This window comes from Coturnix japonica, chromosome Z (assembly GCF_054131305.1).
Source record: "Coturnix japonica strain WE chromosome Z, WE-NBRP24, whole genome shotgun sequence".
NCBI classification, from domain to species: Eukaryota; Metazoa; Chordata; class Aves; order Galliformes; family Phasianidae; genus Coturnix; species Coturnix japonica.
This window is the reverse complement of record NC_140702.1, coordinates 55,766,602-55,785,743: the sequence shown is the minus strand read 5'-3', so window position 1 is coordinate 55,785,743 and position 19,142 is coordinate 55,766,602. Positions and strand designations below refer to the sequence as shown.

At 38.0% G+C, this 19,142-nt stretch overlaps 1 protein-coding gene across 2 annotated transcripts in view; it reads right to left on the bottom strand.

Moving 5' to 3' along the window:
• MTREX (Mtr4 exosome RNA helicase) overlaps nucleotides 1–19,110 on the bottom strand; it is a 37,289-nt gene extending 18,179 nt beyond the window's left edge. The window contains exons 1-15 of one of the 2 annotated variants that reach the window (XM_015848711.3): nucleotides 18,979–19,110; nucleotides 18,698–18,829; nucleotides 16,618–16,684; nucleotides 16,005–16,067; nucleotides 15,032–15,144; nucleotides 14,169–14,343; nucleotides 13,782–13,872; nucleotides 13,044–13,168; nucleotides 10,975–11,073; nucleotides 9,188–9,290; nucleotides 8,901–9,032; nucleotides 7,702–7,781; nucleotides 7,189–7,299; nucleotides 6,372–6,473; nucleotides 5,040–5,165 (exon numbers count right to left, since the gene is read on the bottom strand). In XM_015848711.3, the coding sequence (XP_015704197.1) occupies nucleotides 5,040–5,165; nucleotides 6,372–6,473; nucleotides 7,189–7,299; nucleotides 7,702–7,781; nucleotides 8,901–9,032; nucleotides 9,188–9,290; nucleotides 10,975–11,073; nucleotides 13,044–13,168; nucleotides 13,782–13,872; nucleotides 14,169–14,343; nucleotides 15,032–15,144; nucleotides 16,005–16,067; nucleotides 16,618–16,684; nucleotides 18,698–18,829; nucleotides 18,979–19,079 (1,620 nt within the window). In that variant the 5' untranslated portion in view covers nucleotides 19,080–19,110. The remainder of the gene's footprint in view (nucleotides 1–5,039; nucleotides 5,166–6,371; nucleotides 6,474–7,188; nucleotides 7,300–7,701; nucleotides 7,782–8,900; nucleotides 9,033–9,187; nucleotides 9,291–10,974; nucleotides 11,074–13,043; nucleotides 13,169–13,781; nucleotides 13,873–14,168; nucleotides 14,344–15,031; nucleotides 15,145–16,004; nucleotides 16,068–16,617; nucleotides 16,685–18,697; nucleotides 18,830–18,978) is intronic. The other variant, XM_085528451.1, reaches the window with a different exon arrangement.
• Nucleotides 19,111–19,142: the final 32 nt, after the last annotated feature.

The window sequence follows — 19,142 nt, the reverse complement described above, 5'->3', positions numbered from 1 at the left end:
ACTTCATTAAATAAAGTGACAGCTTGATACATTCATAAGACACAAACAGTTATATAGTAACAGCACGCATTTTTTTCCGCATATCGACTGCTTAGTTATTGCATGAATAACCAGCTCTCAGAAACACAAAACAATGTACAGTTATACTGATCATAGGATTATCTTTGAGCTAAGTTAGTGTGACTGCAACAAATCACAGCAGACCCTCCGGAAGAGTTATTTTTTTAGCAGACAACAGTAAACAGCCATCTTATACACAAACTCATTACCAATCTGGCTCACAGCTTTGCCCCCAAAACAGTTGTACCAATGCAAGTAGAAGCTACTGTGGGTGGCAGGAGACTTCTTTTCACAGGTTTTGCTAATGAGAAACACTCAGACTTTGCTTTTGCAAAAACTCCGGTTGTAATAAAAGACTTAGAGAAAAATAAACATATATCAGCTTCTCTTCCATGAAACATATCTTTTTTTTCCTTACACCCAACCATTTTAATCAGTTTTGAATGACAGAACTTTCTCTCCTATCATTACGGGGGAGAAACATCCTTTGTTTTACCTCAGGCTGATAACTCCAATTTCTGAACTGATCACAGAAAAAACAGAATGGAAAAATAAATCCTACATACTTCTACTGAGGTATCCTGATTTAACAAGGTAATATTTAAACTCTCAAGCAAATCTTTGGAACTAAAAATTTTATATAAGACAATTACTGTACATAAAAGTTTCAAATACTGACCACTTCAATACAGGATCATATGATGGCACATTAATTGTTCTGCACAGAATACATTAGTAAAAAAAACAGTGATTTAAAAAAGCATTGTACTGTGCAATGATTCTTTTGGATCTGGGTTGATAACCCTACAACTGCATTTGCCAAACATCTGAGAAACAAATTTTGTTCCATTCAAGTCAGATGTACTAGAAAGAAACTCAAATGTAAAACAGCAAATAGTATCTGTATCTGCGCTCAGAAGCTGATTCAGTCACTCATCCTGGTTTCAGATTTACTACTACTCAGTTTTGTCTTGTCAGTGACAGTGACAATTTACAGTTTCAGTAAAAACACACTACATTCTTTTTGAAGAAAATGTGGACTCAAACACAGCAAATTTCTATAACAAAATATTAACAAAAAAAGATAAGATGCAATAAGACTGTACTAAGTTCACCATAACAAAAGCAAATTTCCAAAAGATGTGACAGCTGGGGGCAAAAAGCTTCCCACAGAGGAAAGAAAAATAAACAACAAAGCAACAAGTTTGCGTAAATTCTGTATGAATAAGTAACAACGACAATTAATAAATAATAGCAGTTAGCTTAGTTTTTCTGGCTCAGGAAGAGCAATAAATGTACTCCAATAGTGACTAGATTTTTATATGCCATATGATACACATAATCTCCCCACATTTTGACTGCAAATGCCAGAAGAAAAGAGAAAGTAGTTATTTCTATCTGCTGGCTTGTCTATCAGGTTGTAAGGCTGTATAAGATGGTCTTTGAGTATCTCTCTCTCTCCCTTTGAACAGTTAAAAAGTTAAGTTTCTAGTTTCACACTGAAGTCTCATTGACTCTAAGCAGATTTTTAAGGTTGGAAGTTAAGTGCCTTCCTGAACTGAAGCCTGGAAAATTTCTGCAGTCCAAGCTCTATAAGAACAAAGCAGAAGTCTGACTGTTTCAAAAATAAAAGTAAGGAACACATATTTTTTACCGTAAACTTTGACCAATTATCCAAAACTTGTTTGTTTCATTGAGATTCTCATGTCACAACTCTGAATTACAAGAAAGGAAGGTTATGCAGTGCTCCAACTCTTGGTGACAATGTATTTATCTAGATTTTGCAACAGCTTTTCCCACAAATGTTAATGGCCAAAACCCAGCCTATTTCTCTCCCAGAGTAGACTGTGGAAAGCTTTTGAAATGCTAATGCTTTTTTTTTTTTTTTACATTTTCCATATGAGTAAGCTTACAGTCAAATGAAAAGTACAATACTACAATTAAGCTGGAATATTAAACTGATACTCAGCAAGGGACTGAACACTAAGGGAATGACAGTTGCACTGGAGTGTATAACCTGCTGCACCCCTAAATCACAGAAATTTTTTAGTTGGAAGGGAGATTTAATGTTAACCTCTCCCAATTCCCCTGCAGTGCACAGGGACCCCAGAGGCCTCCAGATGAAGCCTCACCAGTGCAGAACAGAGGGGCAGGTTCACCTCCCTCGACCTGCTGGCCACGCTGCTTTTGATGCAGCCCAGAATACGTGTGGCTTTCTGATCTGCAGGGGCACACTGCTGACTCATGCCCAGCTTCCCATCCACCAATACCCACAGGTCTTTTTCAGCAGGGCTGCACTCAATCCTCTGAAAGGAACTGAGCTATATGCAACAAAGAGCAGATGACTAGAACACAATCTAATGATGCTGCATCAATAATTATGGAACAATGATTTGAGCTCTTGCAAGTCTGAGGAACTTTCCAATGCATTACTGCACTGTGGACATAAAATAGAAACTTAAAGTGTAATTATTAAACTCTCAGAATTGCTGTCCTATCCATTTGGTTATTTTGATAAAATAACCTAAGGAATGAAACAAAGTACAAAAAGATCAGAAGGATTTCTCATTGCAGCATAGCAGGCACAGTACTGTCAACTCTGTCAATGAAGGCCCTGACAAAGAGCCAGATGTAGCCTGTGGAATTACCTCCTGCAGCTTGGCACTGGGGCATTTTATGTTCCACACACGCATGACAAAGAGAGCACAATACTGTCTTCTATCAGGTTAGATGCATGTTTTCTTTCAATTTTTTAGTCCATTTAATTTCTGAAGGAGTTAAGTAGAAGCGAAGCAATCATAAACTCAAATTCAACTCTCTTAAACCAAAAGTAGTACGTTTTCTTTCAGTATACAAGTTATTCATTTCCACCATTAGTTTGAGATCTTTGACTTTTAGAGAAATAACAGATTTCCACAGTTCAGTATCTCAACTAGCATGTATTCTTACAGAGACCTGTATGAGCAAATGCCAACCTCAGAGATGCTGCTCCAGTTTCAAAGGCCATCTAGTGTCAAGAAGAAGCTTTTCACTTCTCACCTAAACTAATATAGTTGAGAATTTCTCATCCAGGCTCCCTTTTCTCCCCCTCAAAAATTATCATGAAATACTTAATTTTATGCAAACGTAAAACTACAATTTACTGTCTTCAGAAAGCTCTCCAACAGTACTGTAAGCATTTAGTTTTATGGGTTTGAGCAAGTCATCAGTTTATGAAACACGGAGTGGTCAAACAAACACTAAGGATAAACAAAAAACCTACTTACATTGCAAAAGACAAATACACATCACTGAGTTTAAGAAATGTTTACAAATATCCTACATAAGAACTACATCTAGGATTTGAACTTTGGATCTTAAGCTTGAAGTACTGTACACAACATTGCAAAGAACAGTGTCACGGCCAAACAGCACAGCTGCAATATTACTGCTGGTATATACACAAATACCTTACGTCACTGATCACAGTGTTAAGCAGCAGATAACATTACTTCTTAGATGTTTTACTCTAGCATTCAGGAAATGCTTTGGATCAGATATACAAAAGGGTTAAAGAGCTACTATGTAAATTTTGTTATATAAGTGTTCTATCATTCTCAATAAGGATCTTTAATCCAAATTTCTCCATATAAATCTTAAGCTTGTCCTGGAACAAAGACACAAAATTTGATGTGGCAGCAAAATACCACTACAAAACACAGTCATCATCTTCCCACAGATAAACATTGGTCATCACTAAGTAAATTCTCATCTAAGTGCACTTAATGTTGAGTACAGAATGTGAATACTGAAGGAAACATAGCTGGCGTGCATCCTTTGCCTGTTTTGTCATGAAAGATATCTTAAAAGTATTTGTATTTAAAAAGGAAAATCTATATTTATTTTTAAATACTGTACAGCTTGTTTCAAACTATTGCTTTTACTACATTACTCAAAAATCTATTTAAAATTTATGGTCTTTACATACTTGCTTTAAGAGTGAGAACACATGCCACAAGTAAATTCTACTGAGAAAACAATCCAAAATTAAGGAATAAATGCAAAGATTAATGCCATGTGTATGAGTTGGAGTATTTTTCAAAATTTCTTAGCAAACATTCATGAAAATTCTGACTTCAAGAAGCAAACACTATCTGCACGCAATGTACGTCTGTTATGAATCAACACGTAGCACTGAGAGATCAAGACACACAACTAACAGCAGCCATGTACATATTTCAGCTTGCTCTTAAATTCCCCTGAACAAAACAGAGAACTACCAACTTTTGATTCACACAAACTTGTAGAAACACTAAAAATATTATAAATGTACTTTGAGCACAAATGACCTGCTATTTTTATGTCCCTCATCAGCATTCTGAGCCATCCCTCAAGTGCTCAGTTTTTTAGGCATTTGCACAATTACTGTAAGTTGTCTATGACTGTCTATAGACAAAGTAGAATATTTTGATTCATAACAGTCATTTTGGCCATAGCCTTTACATAAAAGTGAGAAGAATGAGTGCAATGTCTCCTATGCCAATTATAAAGGAAAATAAATTTGCAATTAACTAGCAACCATTATAGTTTGGAGAAGCCCTACAGTCATAGTTAAGAACCTCTTTTGATTCATAGATTTTCTCAAATGCACTGTGAATTTGTTCATAGTTAATTTTAGCTCACTGACAGTCAACTTTTATTTTAGCCAACTTAAGCACCTCATTTTTCTGCTTCTTCTTGATTCTGACTGGTTTGTCTGCTACACTGAAAAGTTCACTAACAAACCTTTATTTCATCACAGAACCAGTACTTCTACTGCAAGTTCAGGAAACCTTTACAGGTCAGTAATACTCTTGAATTGACTGTGGCCAGCAAGAAACAACAGGTCACTGCAGTACTAGTGCACTCTGAGAAAACAAGATAGAATTCTACCTCTGCTAAGATCCCTGAAAATCTAAAAACAAATCCAAAATCGACAAAAAAGTTAGCTTTTATCCTACCTTTAAAAGTTGCTTGCCAATTGTTGGACTCATTTTTTCATCCACCATAAGAATTACGATTCCTCTGTCATCCATACCTCGGCGTCCTGCACGACCAGACATTTGAATGTATTCACCTGAGGAGATCTAAATGAGAAAAACAACCAACATTAGAAAAACAGTAAGAACATAGAAAGAGCTATTTACGATTATACACACAGTATACCTTCATGATGTGTAAAAACTAATGAAACAATGAAACAGTTACATTTGACATGGAGTTTTCACAGACCAAATTCATTACTCATTACAGCTGATGGCTAAGCTGCTCGGACAAATCCATCCGTATGACTATCAACAGGATAGCTTGACCTGCATTTTCACAGCTACATTTACTGATAAGTAATTACAGTAATTTTTCTGACACCTATCACTGTTCTAATAAGCAAAAAAAAAAAAAACCCAAGCAATTTTACTCATGCATCACACCATGGAATGTTGCTACACATGGTAGAGATTATTGTATTTGCAACAATTGATTAAGAAAACTGTCCTGTAACATTTTAAAGGCAGCAGTTGCCCATGTCTGATACCACAAAGATAGCAAATTCTTGCATTTTTAAGACATCCAATCAGACTGAAAAAAGTGTGAAACTGAACAACCCAAACTGAGACCAAAGAGATATGTTTATGTCAAAACTCATTCTCGCTTCTCCCATTTACCTCTGTTTTCCCCATCTTTGAAAGAGCAACTGTAACACTTATTAAGCTTCTTTGTGATGATTTATACAACCTTATTATTATTTACATGTGAATCAGACATCTGGTTTAAATGTTTAAAACATTCAAATAAATTCAGTTCCCGATGTTTAAAAACCTGCTTCTTCTTTCTCACATCTCTCTCCCATCTCATCCATATTCTATGGGATACCCAAACCAATCTGATATAACAGAACAATCAATATCCTCCCTGAAGAAAGTCACCTATTCTCTTGGGTCTATCGAAACCTAGTTATCATTATGACACAATACTGAGCCAATGTATTATTCAGATTCCTCTGACGTGGATGAAAACATATTCATGCTTCAGGGCAAATTGTGCACAACTCTCAGGCCAGACCAATATTCAGCACAAGTTTGTGTTTGATGTTCTTTTGCTATATCTGTTTAATAATTTTAATGGCACTCTGGGGAATCTTGTCTTTAGGAAACAGAATAGTGAACAAATAAAAGGATTTTTGAAAAAAGATATATACTACACTGACGTGGATATGTCAACAATAAATCTTGTCTCTGTAAAAGCTTAAATAACATGACTGAATCATTCTCCCAGAGAACCTCTTTTGCACATACCCATCGGAAATCTTTCCCATCAAATTTCGAGGCACTTGTAAACAGCACAGTCCTGGCTGGCATATTAATTCCCATAGCAAAAGTTTCTGTTGCAAATAAGGCCTAGATAAACAAACCAAAGTTAAGCAAGCAAAAACAGACTCTTAAGCAAATGTAAGTAGTCAAACATTGCAAAAACTCCAGATTGTAATTCTTACATACTGTCAACATAGGAATATAGACGCATTCAGTATTTAAAAACTGCAACAAAAACATTCCTTCCTTCGCTTATTTCTTCTAGGAAAACAAGGAATAGTTACATGAGACCATGTGCCAAAGTAAACACAAGTCCTACAAATGCATTAAATACTACAAGCACTTGCAGGATTTCAAATATCACTCCTGCCTCTATAACTTCCTTCTTTATAAGCATGCATCATACAACAGACAAAAATTCTGGACTTGGAAAATGCAAGTTTTAATACTTTAGAATAAAATGTGTAACACTTAAAATCACAGATGTAATTATGTACTAATGTAAGACATCTGCGCATAAAAGGCTAAAGCTTTTAACATGAGGTAAAAAGCAGTTTATTTCTTTTTTTTTAACCAGATAAACATGGAGGTATTTATGCAAATCCACACATTTGTCAAGGAAAGGGAGATGCAACTGATTACATCACTGGGATACCTACAGACTTCTGGAGTGATTAAGGACACTTGTAGAGCTCAATATTTTAATCCACAAAACAGAGCACTTTCCTCTAAATGTATGTAGCTGTTCTCAGAACTGCTTAGTTACTATCCTTCAATACAGTGGAAGGAAGGGAAGCCATACCTTTATTAGGCCCTCTGAGAAAAGAATTTCTATGGTTTCTTTTAAGATAGGTAGCAGACCACCATGATGGATACCTATTCCGCGCTTCAGAAGAGGCAGCACATGCTCAACCTGGGAAGAAACATGTTAACACTAGTAAGCAAATTGTAATACACCTTGCAGAAACAAAACAACTGTATTGAAAACCTTCTGAAGTTTATAAAGTCTACCACTTCCTGATTCTGAATACAATAAAGACCCCTTCAATTTATTTTATATTTAAAAACATAGCTAAAAAAACAAACATGAAACTAAGGATGAGAGCAACTTGTTCAATTTTGTCAGATGTGATTTGCTAGAATTCCAACAAAAAAGAAGCCTGGTCACAGAGACCTATTTCACAAAGCCAAAGAGCAATGCAAAGAACAGTAAATTCATTGAGATAAATTTATTATTTCTGAGCCCATTATTCATAACTCACAGCCTCAAAAGTCGCAGAGAACAGGTGACCAGTAGCTCCCCCTATTCACTCACCTGAGGAAGTTTTTTGTCTTCATCTGACAGACAGTCAATTGCATTATTGAACACTTCTTCAACCATCTTTTTTTCTTCATCTGAGAAAGCAATTTGTAATTTATATAAAATTTAAAAGGTTAATTAATGTAAATAAAGTAATTATGACATTCTAAGATCTGTAAAACTTCACAATAGAAGTAGTGCAGAAGGCAGTAAAATCTACACAAAACCACTCATATCCATGTCAGACAACTAACAAATGTGGGCCCTAAAGAGTCCAAACAGTAACTGTGAGCTTAAGGGAAGGTTAGGGCAAACCTGGAAAAGTAATCCAAACTTCAGCTACTATCAACCTCAAGATTTCTCAACGTCATGTATTATCTATTTAATGAATCTCCACGTTTCCCTTTGACCTAACAGTCCCTGACTTCCCTCTTCCCCACTGATTCTTAAAACTTACTTGCACTCTACAGAAGTACCACAAACATCAGGAATTTGTATCTAAAGGTATGACCACAGAAAGCTCACAAATACATATGATCTCTACAATGATGCAAATCTTTACATCTTTCAGACTGAAATGGCTGCACATTTTTGCAATGCTGACACAGAAAGCACCATGACTGGGACAAGTGAGCAAGCAAGAACCCTGAACAATTCACAAACATGAAATGATATTCTGATTTAAAACATCTCTATTATATTTTTGTAACTACTCCAAGAACGTATGGGCCATGTACTGAAGCTCATTTTCCAAGCCTGGTCAAAAAAACAAAACAAGCTTCAGTTTAGCATTTGAGTTTTTATTTAAGTAGATAGGAGAGGAAGTAAGGGAAAAAAAGGTGAATTGAACAGCTGAGAGGGAACAGTGTCTCATTTTTTTTATAGCCATTTTAACTTGAAGAGAATATTCAGATTTCCAGACAGAATTTTCTAGAACCCATTGCACTACTGTCACAGTGAACAGAATTCTGGAGAAAGAAAACATTCAAATAGAATACAGCTAAACATTGCAATGAACAAATACTACTTTGTGTATCAATACGTTCCTATTGAAAACAGGCTGATGCACTGAAATGGTATATAAGAAAGCAGTGTTTTTTATTTATATAAAAATATATATATTTCTTTATATAAATGAAATATAAATATTAATCTTGAATAACATTTGAAGTCAAATTACAATTTGGAATAACCTGCATTTTACTTATTGTTACCTGTATTGAAATCCAACTTTGTCATCTGAAGAGCATAGGCTTCACAATCCTTTTTACTGAAGCTGAAAATGATTACAGGCTGGAAATTCCTCTCCATGATCATCTTCACAATTTTAAATACATTGGAAGGGCCTGCAGAGAGATTTCATGAATTTCTGTTTAGCAAAAAAAAATTATCTTACAGAAGATTTAAAATAGAAGCACAACTTAGATGCAACTTTTTAAAAAAACAAAATAAAAAAGAATAGTTTTCTAAGAAGTCAGTTAAGAATGGGACCCAAACTCACCTTTTGTTCCTCCTTTCCTGCCCTTCTGATCTCCTTTTGCTAAGTCTCCTGCATCTCTAAGCACTTGCATTGCTGTATTAAAATTATCTTCTCTGAAATCTCCCTAGATACAGAAGACAACCTTTGTAAACAATTACTTCCTACAACAGTCTACTGAAAAAAAATCATAATGCTTTACATACTGAATACCATTACTAAATACTTACAGGTTGAAGGACAAAATAATGCACAAAGCCAGCAAGAAACATTACTAGGCCAATGGCACAGCTCAGAATTCTCAGATTACATTTGTCTCTCTGGTTTACTTCACATTATTCTAATCACTACACCACCTACTACAACAGACATGCTGAATGACTGTACTGGTTTAACACTGATGGCCAACTGAACACTACTACACTGCTTTCTCATACCCTCTTATTAAACTAATGGGGTGAGAAAACACGATGAAAAAGAGCTCAAGGGTTGACAGGGAGATCAATCACCAACTACGACAGGAGGCAAAGCAGACTCAGCACAGGGAGACTGATGTAATTTGTTGCATTTTATTAACAAGAATAGAGCACTGAGAAACTAAAAGCAAATTACAAACACCAAGGGAGGCAGGGATCAGCCAATAATGGTTCATCTTTTCAACTTCTTCATGGCCACTCCCTGCCCCTGCTTCAAGTAGAACTACTCCCACGGGACACCACCCTTCCCCAACTGATCCTGGCTAGCAGCTCTCCAAGCGCTGCTCCAACACGGCTCCATACCACAGAACCCACCCTTCAGGAGCACACTGCTTTAGCATGGAGCTCCATGAGCGACAGATCCTCCAGACCTCCAGCTCCACAGTGGGCTCCTATCCCTGGGTGGCAGCCTGGGCCTGGAGCATGATCTAGTAGGGGCTCTCCATGGGCTACAGCTTCCTTCATGCCACAGCCTTCCATGGGCTGCTTGTGCAGATTTGCTCTACATGGTGTCCATGAGCAGCAAGAGGACAGCAGCTTGCTCCACCATGGCCCTTTCTACAGGCTTCAGGGTGTATCTGGAGTACCTCCTGCCACCCCACACTGATCTTAGTGGCCGCAGGCCCACTTCTCTCCTATTTTCTCACTCCCTTTTCTCAGCTACTTCCACACATAAATTTTTCCCTTTCTTAATTGTGTTTTCCAGCACTGCTCATGGCTCAGCTCTGGCAGCAGTAGGTCCTTTTTGGATCCATCATGAGACAGTTGCAGGGCTCTGCTCACAGAGGCCACACTTGCAGCACTCCTACTACCAAAACCTTGATATGTATACCCAATACAATAACACAGTAGCAAAACTGACTTTTTGGAATCTATTTATGAAGAGACACTGCCCAATGAAGACCTCCAGTTTATGGCATAAGATACTACTGTACAAATCATTAATGAAATTTAAACACATTGCTATTCCTGAATCACCTAACCACGCACAAACACTTTTCCTCCTTAACTGAAAATAATTCTAAATACAGCTATCATTTTAAAAAATAAATAAATAAAAATTAAGTGAGAAACATTAAAAGAAGTATCAGAAAGTAAGGATGAGGGTACTTTAAACCCCTCAGTAAAGCATTACTCAGTTGAAAACATTACAGTAGATAACAAAATATCTCTTCTATATGACTCCAAAAACAGCCACACAGCTATCACTGTTACCCTTGTGTACTTCATATTATAAACACACACATCCTTTGCACAGCCAATCAAATTTTGCAAAAGATGAAGTTCATTACTGATAAGTGAGGAAAAATGCCTTTCAAAAAGAACGTTCCTTACATTTTCATCAACAACAAGACGTAGTCCATCTCCTCCTGCTGGGAATATATAATGCTGCAGTGGGGTAGGTCGATAATCTGTATATATCACATGGCAAGGCTACAACAAAGAACAGTATAAATATTTTATGTTTCTAATTATACTAGACATATATACTTGCTTAACGGCAAATATAATGCATTACTATTAAAACATGCATTTTTAAAAGCCAGAATCTAAGATGAAAGGAGGTGGGGGTGTAACTGGGGTCACCAGTATTAAGCCTGTATGTAACGTCCCAGTGCCTGTAGGTGAGGGATGTGCTAGTAAGATCCAACAGTCTGTATACGGATTTTGTACTAATAATGCTACTAAAATACATGAAACCTTGCAAATCCTTTAGGACACAGGCTGATAATTAAATTTCTCTCTCATGAAACAGAGGAAGACAGGTAATATTCTCTTCTGCATTACTAGACATTACTTCTCAGCATGTCTTAACACCTTTTAAAACCAAAGAAAGAACTATTTCCATTTTGAAATATCATCATCTTACTTGGATCACATGAAAAAGACATATTGTTAACTTTTTAACATGTTGAAGGTTATAACGTATCCTTTAAAATGTTAAATACTGCATAAATCTACTTTTAAGAAGTCATTTCAGCATTGTGCAAAACAATATCAAAACTTTGTGACAATCTTGAGTAGACTTCTTTTAACACTCCTTTCAACACAAGCCATATGAGAATTAAATCTTTGGGTTATTTTTATAATCAGAGCAACCTCTAGTGGATATTAACTTCCTCAATTCTAACTCATAATCTTTTCTGCAAAACCATCTCTATAGAAAATAGGATAAAAATTAACTGAATGGTTATGGGATGGGTTACATTTATCACATTCCTATTTTGTAATTTTGTTTGCATGCTTACATATTACTTCCTGTGGTTTTATGATTTACTTTTGATTTCTGCATGCCTTTTTCATGAGCACATCAAACAAATACTCCTAAGTAAAAGCAGCACTGGCAATGCTAGTAACAAGGCTGCATAACTTTTTCTAACTATGCTATATTGAGCAAGAAAGCAGTGCTGGCCTTAAAACTAATTTCCATAATTTGCTGTGAGAACCTGAGAAGTAACTGACAAGTAAAATTTTAACCAGAGATAATATCAAGAGCTCTGTATATGGGAAGAGGTGAAAAACAGAAGTCCCAGAACTGATGGACAGCTACTAGTCACAGAAAATACACAACTTTGTCAGCTGGGAAAAAAGTGCTGTACTCTTGTGAAGTGAACAATCAGCAACAGCTAACAAAAGGGTGTGAGAAGGAACCTGCCTACTACCTGGTTAATATTTCCATAATTATGTACAGTGTATTCCAGGGACTAAAAAACATGTACTAACCAAAAATATTCAATTCAGAAAGGACTATCATGATGGCAGTAGGGACTGTGCACTGCCTCTCTACCTTCTGCCCAGTCTGACTGCTTCCAGGACCCTGCCCCACAGCCTACCTGCACTAAGTTGTTCAGCTGTGCCTCTCTCTACCCAACTGTTCCAGGAACCCTGACTTTCTGAAAACCTTTTGACAAGACAGTGAGCTGCTCAGTACTGCAAAAGTGTGCTTTTTCCTGAAAATTTTCCTTTAACACTATAAACTCTCAAGGAACACTTTCTGCACCCTGAATACTTGGCATGTCCACTGACAACTATACACCTATTTTAATGCAACTGTAAAAGAAACATTTATTATTCTTGAAACAGAGATGAATGTGGTGCTTACTGACTGCAAACATAAACCCTTTGAAGTCTCTGAAGTCCTGAAAAGGCCTAACTCTAAAAACCAGAGTACTGTCAGTGTTTCATAACTCAGAGCGTTTGTTGAAACCAAGCTGGTGTTTAAATAACTGCTGAAAATATTGTTCAAAACAAATAGCTTTAATGTTCCTGTGCAGAACCAAAAGTCCATAAAGATACAAGGGCTAAAAGTACTTAAATACTATTAATTTGTAAGCTGTAACATTACGATTAAAGAGATCCACAAAATCACAAGGATAAAGGTATATTGCCTCAAAAAAAGTTACCTGTTTGTGAAGGTGGCAAATCCATTCAGCAAACTGACGAGCATTTGGAATAGTTGCAGAAAGGAACACATAATGAACATTGTCAGGAAGCAAAATAATTGTCTCTTCCCAAACCACACCACGTTCTGGAAAAAAAAATAAGTCATATGGAAAATCTGTAATTAAAGCAAAGTTTTGAAGCCAAGCACACTTAATAACAAATTAAATTACAAAGTAAAATAATCAGATATTTTTGGCAGGACAAGGGGGAACAGTTATAAACTGAAAGAGGGTAGACTTAGATTTGATGCTAGAGGGATGTTTTTTTATGCAGAGGGTGGTGAGGCACTGGAACAGGCTGCCAAGAGAAGTACTGGATGCCCCATCCCTTGTGACATTTGAGCTCAGGTTGGATGGGGCTCTGGACAACTGATCTGCTAGGAGGCAAAACTGCCTATTGCAGAGGGGTTGGAACTGAGAGAGATAAGGTCTCTTCCAACCCAAGCCATTCTGTAATTCTACGACATAGCTAATATACAAATGTCTTCAAAGTTGCCTTTCTCTCAACAACAAAAAAAAAAAAACAAAAATTGCTGAACACAATAACAATTCCACACGTTCACTAAAAAACAAATTTCGAATAACTTAAGATGCACTAAGATGACTGATGTAAGAGATTATAGAGTTTTAGTTCTTCAAAGGAATCAGTCTTCACTCTTGAACAATAAGGATATGAAAAGAAAAGAAGGTAGAAGATACCTGAATCTCTCATGTAATGGATTTCATCAAAAATAACCCACGCAACTTCTCGCATAACCTCAGACCCTCTGTAGAGCATACTTCTCAAGATCTAGAAAAAGTGAGAAAAAACTGAGATCTACCAAAAAATAGAAAGCTCCTGACTGAGTGTAAAAGCATGAATTTACAGAGATTTATTTTTTTTCAGTAACTAGAAGTTGAATCAAGAGCAAGAAGGGGAACAATGAATTATATATATGTGTGTGTGTGTGTGTGTGTGTGTGTGTGTTTTTTAACATAAATGAGCTTCTTCTGATAATATTAATCTAACAATAGGTTAATGTTATTAGACCTTATCAAACAAAAAAGGTAAAAGAAGACAGATTAAGAATTCATTTTTGATCCTACCTCTGTTGTCATCACCAGACAAGAAGCTGTAGGATTAATGGTGACATCTCCAGTCATCAACCCAACATCCTGGAACTCTTCATACATCTCACGGTATTTCTGATTACTCAAAGCTTTAATTGGACTTGTAAATATCACACGCTGTTTTTCTCTCAAGGCCAAGGCAATTGCATACCTGTGTTCAAATATTGTACATATTAGAAGCTGTCAGAAAGAAATTAACAACTTCTTACTTTTCTTTGATCTTCTGATTTAAAAAATAAAAAAAAATTCAGAACACTATTTCTGCCCTTTAGAGAGTAACCAACACTGTCAAATTAACCAGGATATACGGAATTTAGAGAACATTTCATTTTAACCAAAAATCTAACTATTATTCTTTGAACCCATGTCCTAATATATTTACATGTATACCTCACTACTCAGGTCAGCAAAGCAATTGTGCTGCCAGACCAAACCTTGACAAACATAGAGTTGTTAAATACTTTTGTCTGACAAACAGTAAAATGCAAATTAAATTAAACTTCTGATAGAAAATAAAACATACACGAACTTCTTCATTAGTTACACACAAAAGCTAGAAAACGAATCTGTATTGCAGAATTTTTCCTCTCATTATGCAGAAAAATAGTCAACAAGAAGACTGTTTAAAATATAAAAGATAAATTTCAACATTAATAAAGTCACTACCCACTACAAAAGATGAAAGAAAAAAATACGAAATATTGAAATATAGTAAATTCAATTAAAAAGCAAAAAAAAACCCACCCCAAACAATGAACCAAAACCAAAACAGTGGCTGAATAAAATGGCAGTTAAAACATCACACCATTCCCTTGTCAGACTGACAGAAAATTACTTACTCTGCACACACAGTTTTACCAGCTGAGGTATGAGCTGACACCAATACAGACTGGTTATTATCTACACACAGAATAGCTTCTCTCTGAAAGGCATCGAGACTAAATGGGTATTCCTGAAAAGAGAAACAAAAAAAAACCCACATATTTTTATCATATATTATTAACTATATTTAATTATTTTCTGGCTAAGCACGGAGATTACAGACAGAAATCATGCACTATACAGCTATAATTAATTAATCTTAAAAGTCAGGAAAAAAAAAAACGTGTACTAGTGAAACTAATGCCTGATGTCACAGAATAAAAACAAAGCTTAACAACATATCCACTCCATTCAAGCACTTCCTTTTACTGTACCAAACTTAAAATACAGATATCAATCTCACTCATGATAAGCCTTACTAGCAAAGTATAACCTTTTTCCTCAATAAATTAGCCCAAAAGAATAACAGATGAAATTTAACACAGTATTGCACTGCTAGCATATTTTGGAGTTTGCCTGCCAGTCTCTGAGAAGGGTTTTACAGAGTCAATAATAGATGACATTTGCCTGCCAAAGTGCCCCTCAGATGCTTTCACTGAACAGGTTCACAAATGTCCGTCTGCCAAAGCCCACCAGGACATTCACTGGATCGTTTTGCAGAGTGTGGGTACAGAGTTGAATAGTACAGTCAGGCAAGTTTAGCATTATATTCTTAGAGCTTGTCATCATAGTCAGTTGTGTTAATTCTAGTATTAAATTCACAGTTAATCAAGCAAGAAGTCTCACTCCATCCCTTCAAGACTGTGCTGAAACTGTTTATCTGCTTATTCCTGCAATCTTCAGCCAAAACAGGGCCATTCTGTAACTGCAAGACTCCCTCCTTCAACTGTTTTTCATGCTGATCTTGCAGAGCACCATGCCTATGGTTTATACAAGAGGTAATTGGATACCAGTGCTTTTAACCCTTTTGTACAAATCTCACACACATACCTTCGCAGGTTTTCCAGTTCTTGGCTTCAGACCTGTGAACTCTTCATCTGCTGGAAGTGCAACCTATAAAATGCATTTAAAACAAAAATGTTAGACTACCCTGTGTGTGCACTCCAGTCACAGGTAACACTATGAACACCTATGGCAGGAGATTAAAAAATACTAAAACTTACCTGAATTTCTACTGTCCTGGTTCTATAAGTTCATGTTCCAGTGTGTCCATCCTTCCTCTCACCATTGCTACCCTCCTCTAACACCAACTATTTTTCTTATTTCTGTTACTCTCTGCTGCCTGACATGAAATGTGTCTGCTTTAGCTAGCTTGAAACACAAGCTTTTCAGGCCAAGACACAGTCAGGGCTTCTGACCACCAGTAATTGCCAGAAGTTACAGGCAATTACTCAGTTTATATTGATTTCACTCCCTTTCCAAGGAAAATATGTTTATACATGTAAAGTTTCTACGTGATAACAAAGACACAATCTTAACTGCATTATCAGGTAGTGTATAATTAGTACAATAATAAATATAAACAATACTATAATACCCATAGTAACACAGGCACTTCTACAAGAAAGCCTAGACATTCCATGTTTATTTGCACTGCACTTACCTCATGTGTGCAGCCTTCAACAGTTTCCACAGCTTGAACCTTCACATGTGGCATCAGGTCTGCCAGACTAAAAACACACAAGTTAGGATTGCCAGAAATGTATTTGACAACTCTATTTTCTTTATATATGGGAAAAAGTTGAACTTCACCTCTACTTTAACCGCGACATAACAAAACTAAAAAGATGCACAAACTTACACAGGATAGTTGGTAGAAACTACTACCAGTACTAAGATTACTTGAGAGTTAAATTTTCTACACTGTAACTACACTCTAGCTACTTCCAGACTTTTAACACTTAAAAAGAAAAAAAAAAACCAAAAAAAAACTTTGTTCATTCACTTCGTCATTGCCTTTTATCAGAGGGGGAATATTCTCCTTGGTCTGTCTCTTCCTGCCTATGTATCTGTAGAACCCCTTCTTGTTATCTTTAACACCCCTCGCCAAGTTCAGCTCCATCTGAGCCCTGGCTTTCCTAATCCTGTCTCTACAACACGGACAACAGCCCTGCATTTCTCCCAGGCTACACAACCCTGTTTCCACTTCCTGTACATTTCCCTCTTTTCCCTCAGTTTCAGCTGCAGGTCCTTGCTCAGCCACATCAGTCACCCGCCTCCCCTGCTTCACTTCTGCTGAGGGATGGAGGGCTGTTGCACTCTCAGAAGGGTGTTCTCAAAGAGCTGCCAGCTATGTTTTGTACCCATGCCCTTAAGAACATCTTCCTAGGGTATCCCATTTAGCAGTTTTTGAGCAGCTGGAAGTCTGCTCTCCTGAAGCTCAGGGTCCCGACTCTGCTTTCTGCCAGGCTTACATTCTTCAAGATCACAAACAGCACCAAGGCATGATCACTACAGCCCAGGCTGCCTCCAATCTTAACCTCTCTAATGTTCTCCTCTGCAACTGCATAAGAGTTACAGAACTTCATTTCATGCACAATTTCCCCCCCCTCAATATGCAAAATAACAGAATCACCAAGGTTGGAAAAGACCTACAAGATCATCCAGTCCAACCATCCACCTGTCATCAATAGTTCTCACTAGACCAAGACCACAGTGTCCAAACGTTCCTTGAACACCTCCAGGGTCAGTGACTCTACCACCTCCATGGGCAGCCCATTCCACTGCCTGACCACTCTCTCTTTCAGAGAAGTAGTATTTCCTAACATTCAGCCTAAATCTCCCGTGGTGCAGCTTGAAGCCATTCCCTCCAGTCTATTGCCAGTTACACGAGAAAAGAGGCCAACCGCCACCTCACTACAATCTCCCTTCAGATAGTTATAGAGATCAGGTCTCCCCTGGAGGTCTGTGGACCCCAGTACAAGAAAGACAGGGAGCTGTTAGAGAAGGTCCACAGGAGGACCACAATGATGATCAGGGGGCTGGAGCACCGCCCCTACGAAGACAGGCTGAGGGAGCTGGGTTTGTTCAGCCTGGAGAAGGCTGCAGGGTGACCCAATTGCAGCCTTTCAGTACCCAAAGGGAGCCTATAAACAGGACAGGAGCCAAGTCTCTAAAAGGACAGATACTGACAGGACAAGGGAAAATGAATTTAAGTTGAAGGAGGGAAGATTTAGGTTGGATATCAGGGGAAGTTCTTTACCAGGAGAGTGGTGAGGTTCTGGAACAGAGAGGCTGTGGATGCCCCATCCCTGGAGATGTCCAAGGCCAGGTTGGACTGGGCCCTGGGCATCCTGGTCTAGTATTAGATAAGGAGGTTAGCAGCCATGCCTATGGCAGGGGGGTTGCAGCTTGATGATCTTGAGATCCCTACCAACTCAAGCCATTCTATGATTCTATGGTTATCTTAAGCTACTGTAGGTACTATGGTCAAGCACATGTTTTAGTAACACCACTAATGGTGAAACTGACTTAAAATGGTAATTCTGGATCTGCTTCCCTTCTTTACAAGCACCTTTTGCTTCCAGTGTTGCTCCTCATTAGCACATCTTCACATAAACGCATCAGCTTCATATCTGAGTTCATACACGACCAAAGCAGTACACACTCACCCATCACAAGAGGCGTTCAGTTTAACATCGTGCCCAGCTACGGTTCCCTTACACAACAAGCTGGGTACTTACTTATTATCTTCTGATGTGACATCTTCCAGTTTCGGCTTCTTTCCCGAACTCGCACCTTCTGTGCTGTCGACTTCACCATCCCTCCTGGTTTTCCCCAGCCCAGCTGCCGACGGTTTGTCCTCGGGCCGCTTCCTGCAAACACAGGGCGCAGCTCGTGAACCCGCTCAGGAAACGCCCCACGCGGCCAACGTTTCCCCATCAAAGCTCCCCACTGAGCCCACCCCAGACGCCAGCCACCCCGAGGCCGGCCCAGCCCCCCAGCTCCACCGCCGCCGCCTCACCCCGGCCTCCTGGCAGCCTCAGCAGCCCCCGCTTTGCCCCTGGCAGCGGCTGCGTCACCCTCAAACACGCTGAACAGCTCATCCCCGAACGCGTCCGCCATCTTGCCGCGCTCCCACAGCGCCGCGCGGCCCGTCCCGTCACACCCGGCGGAGCGGCCAATGGC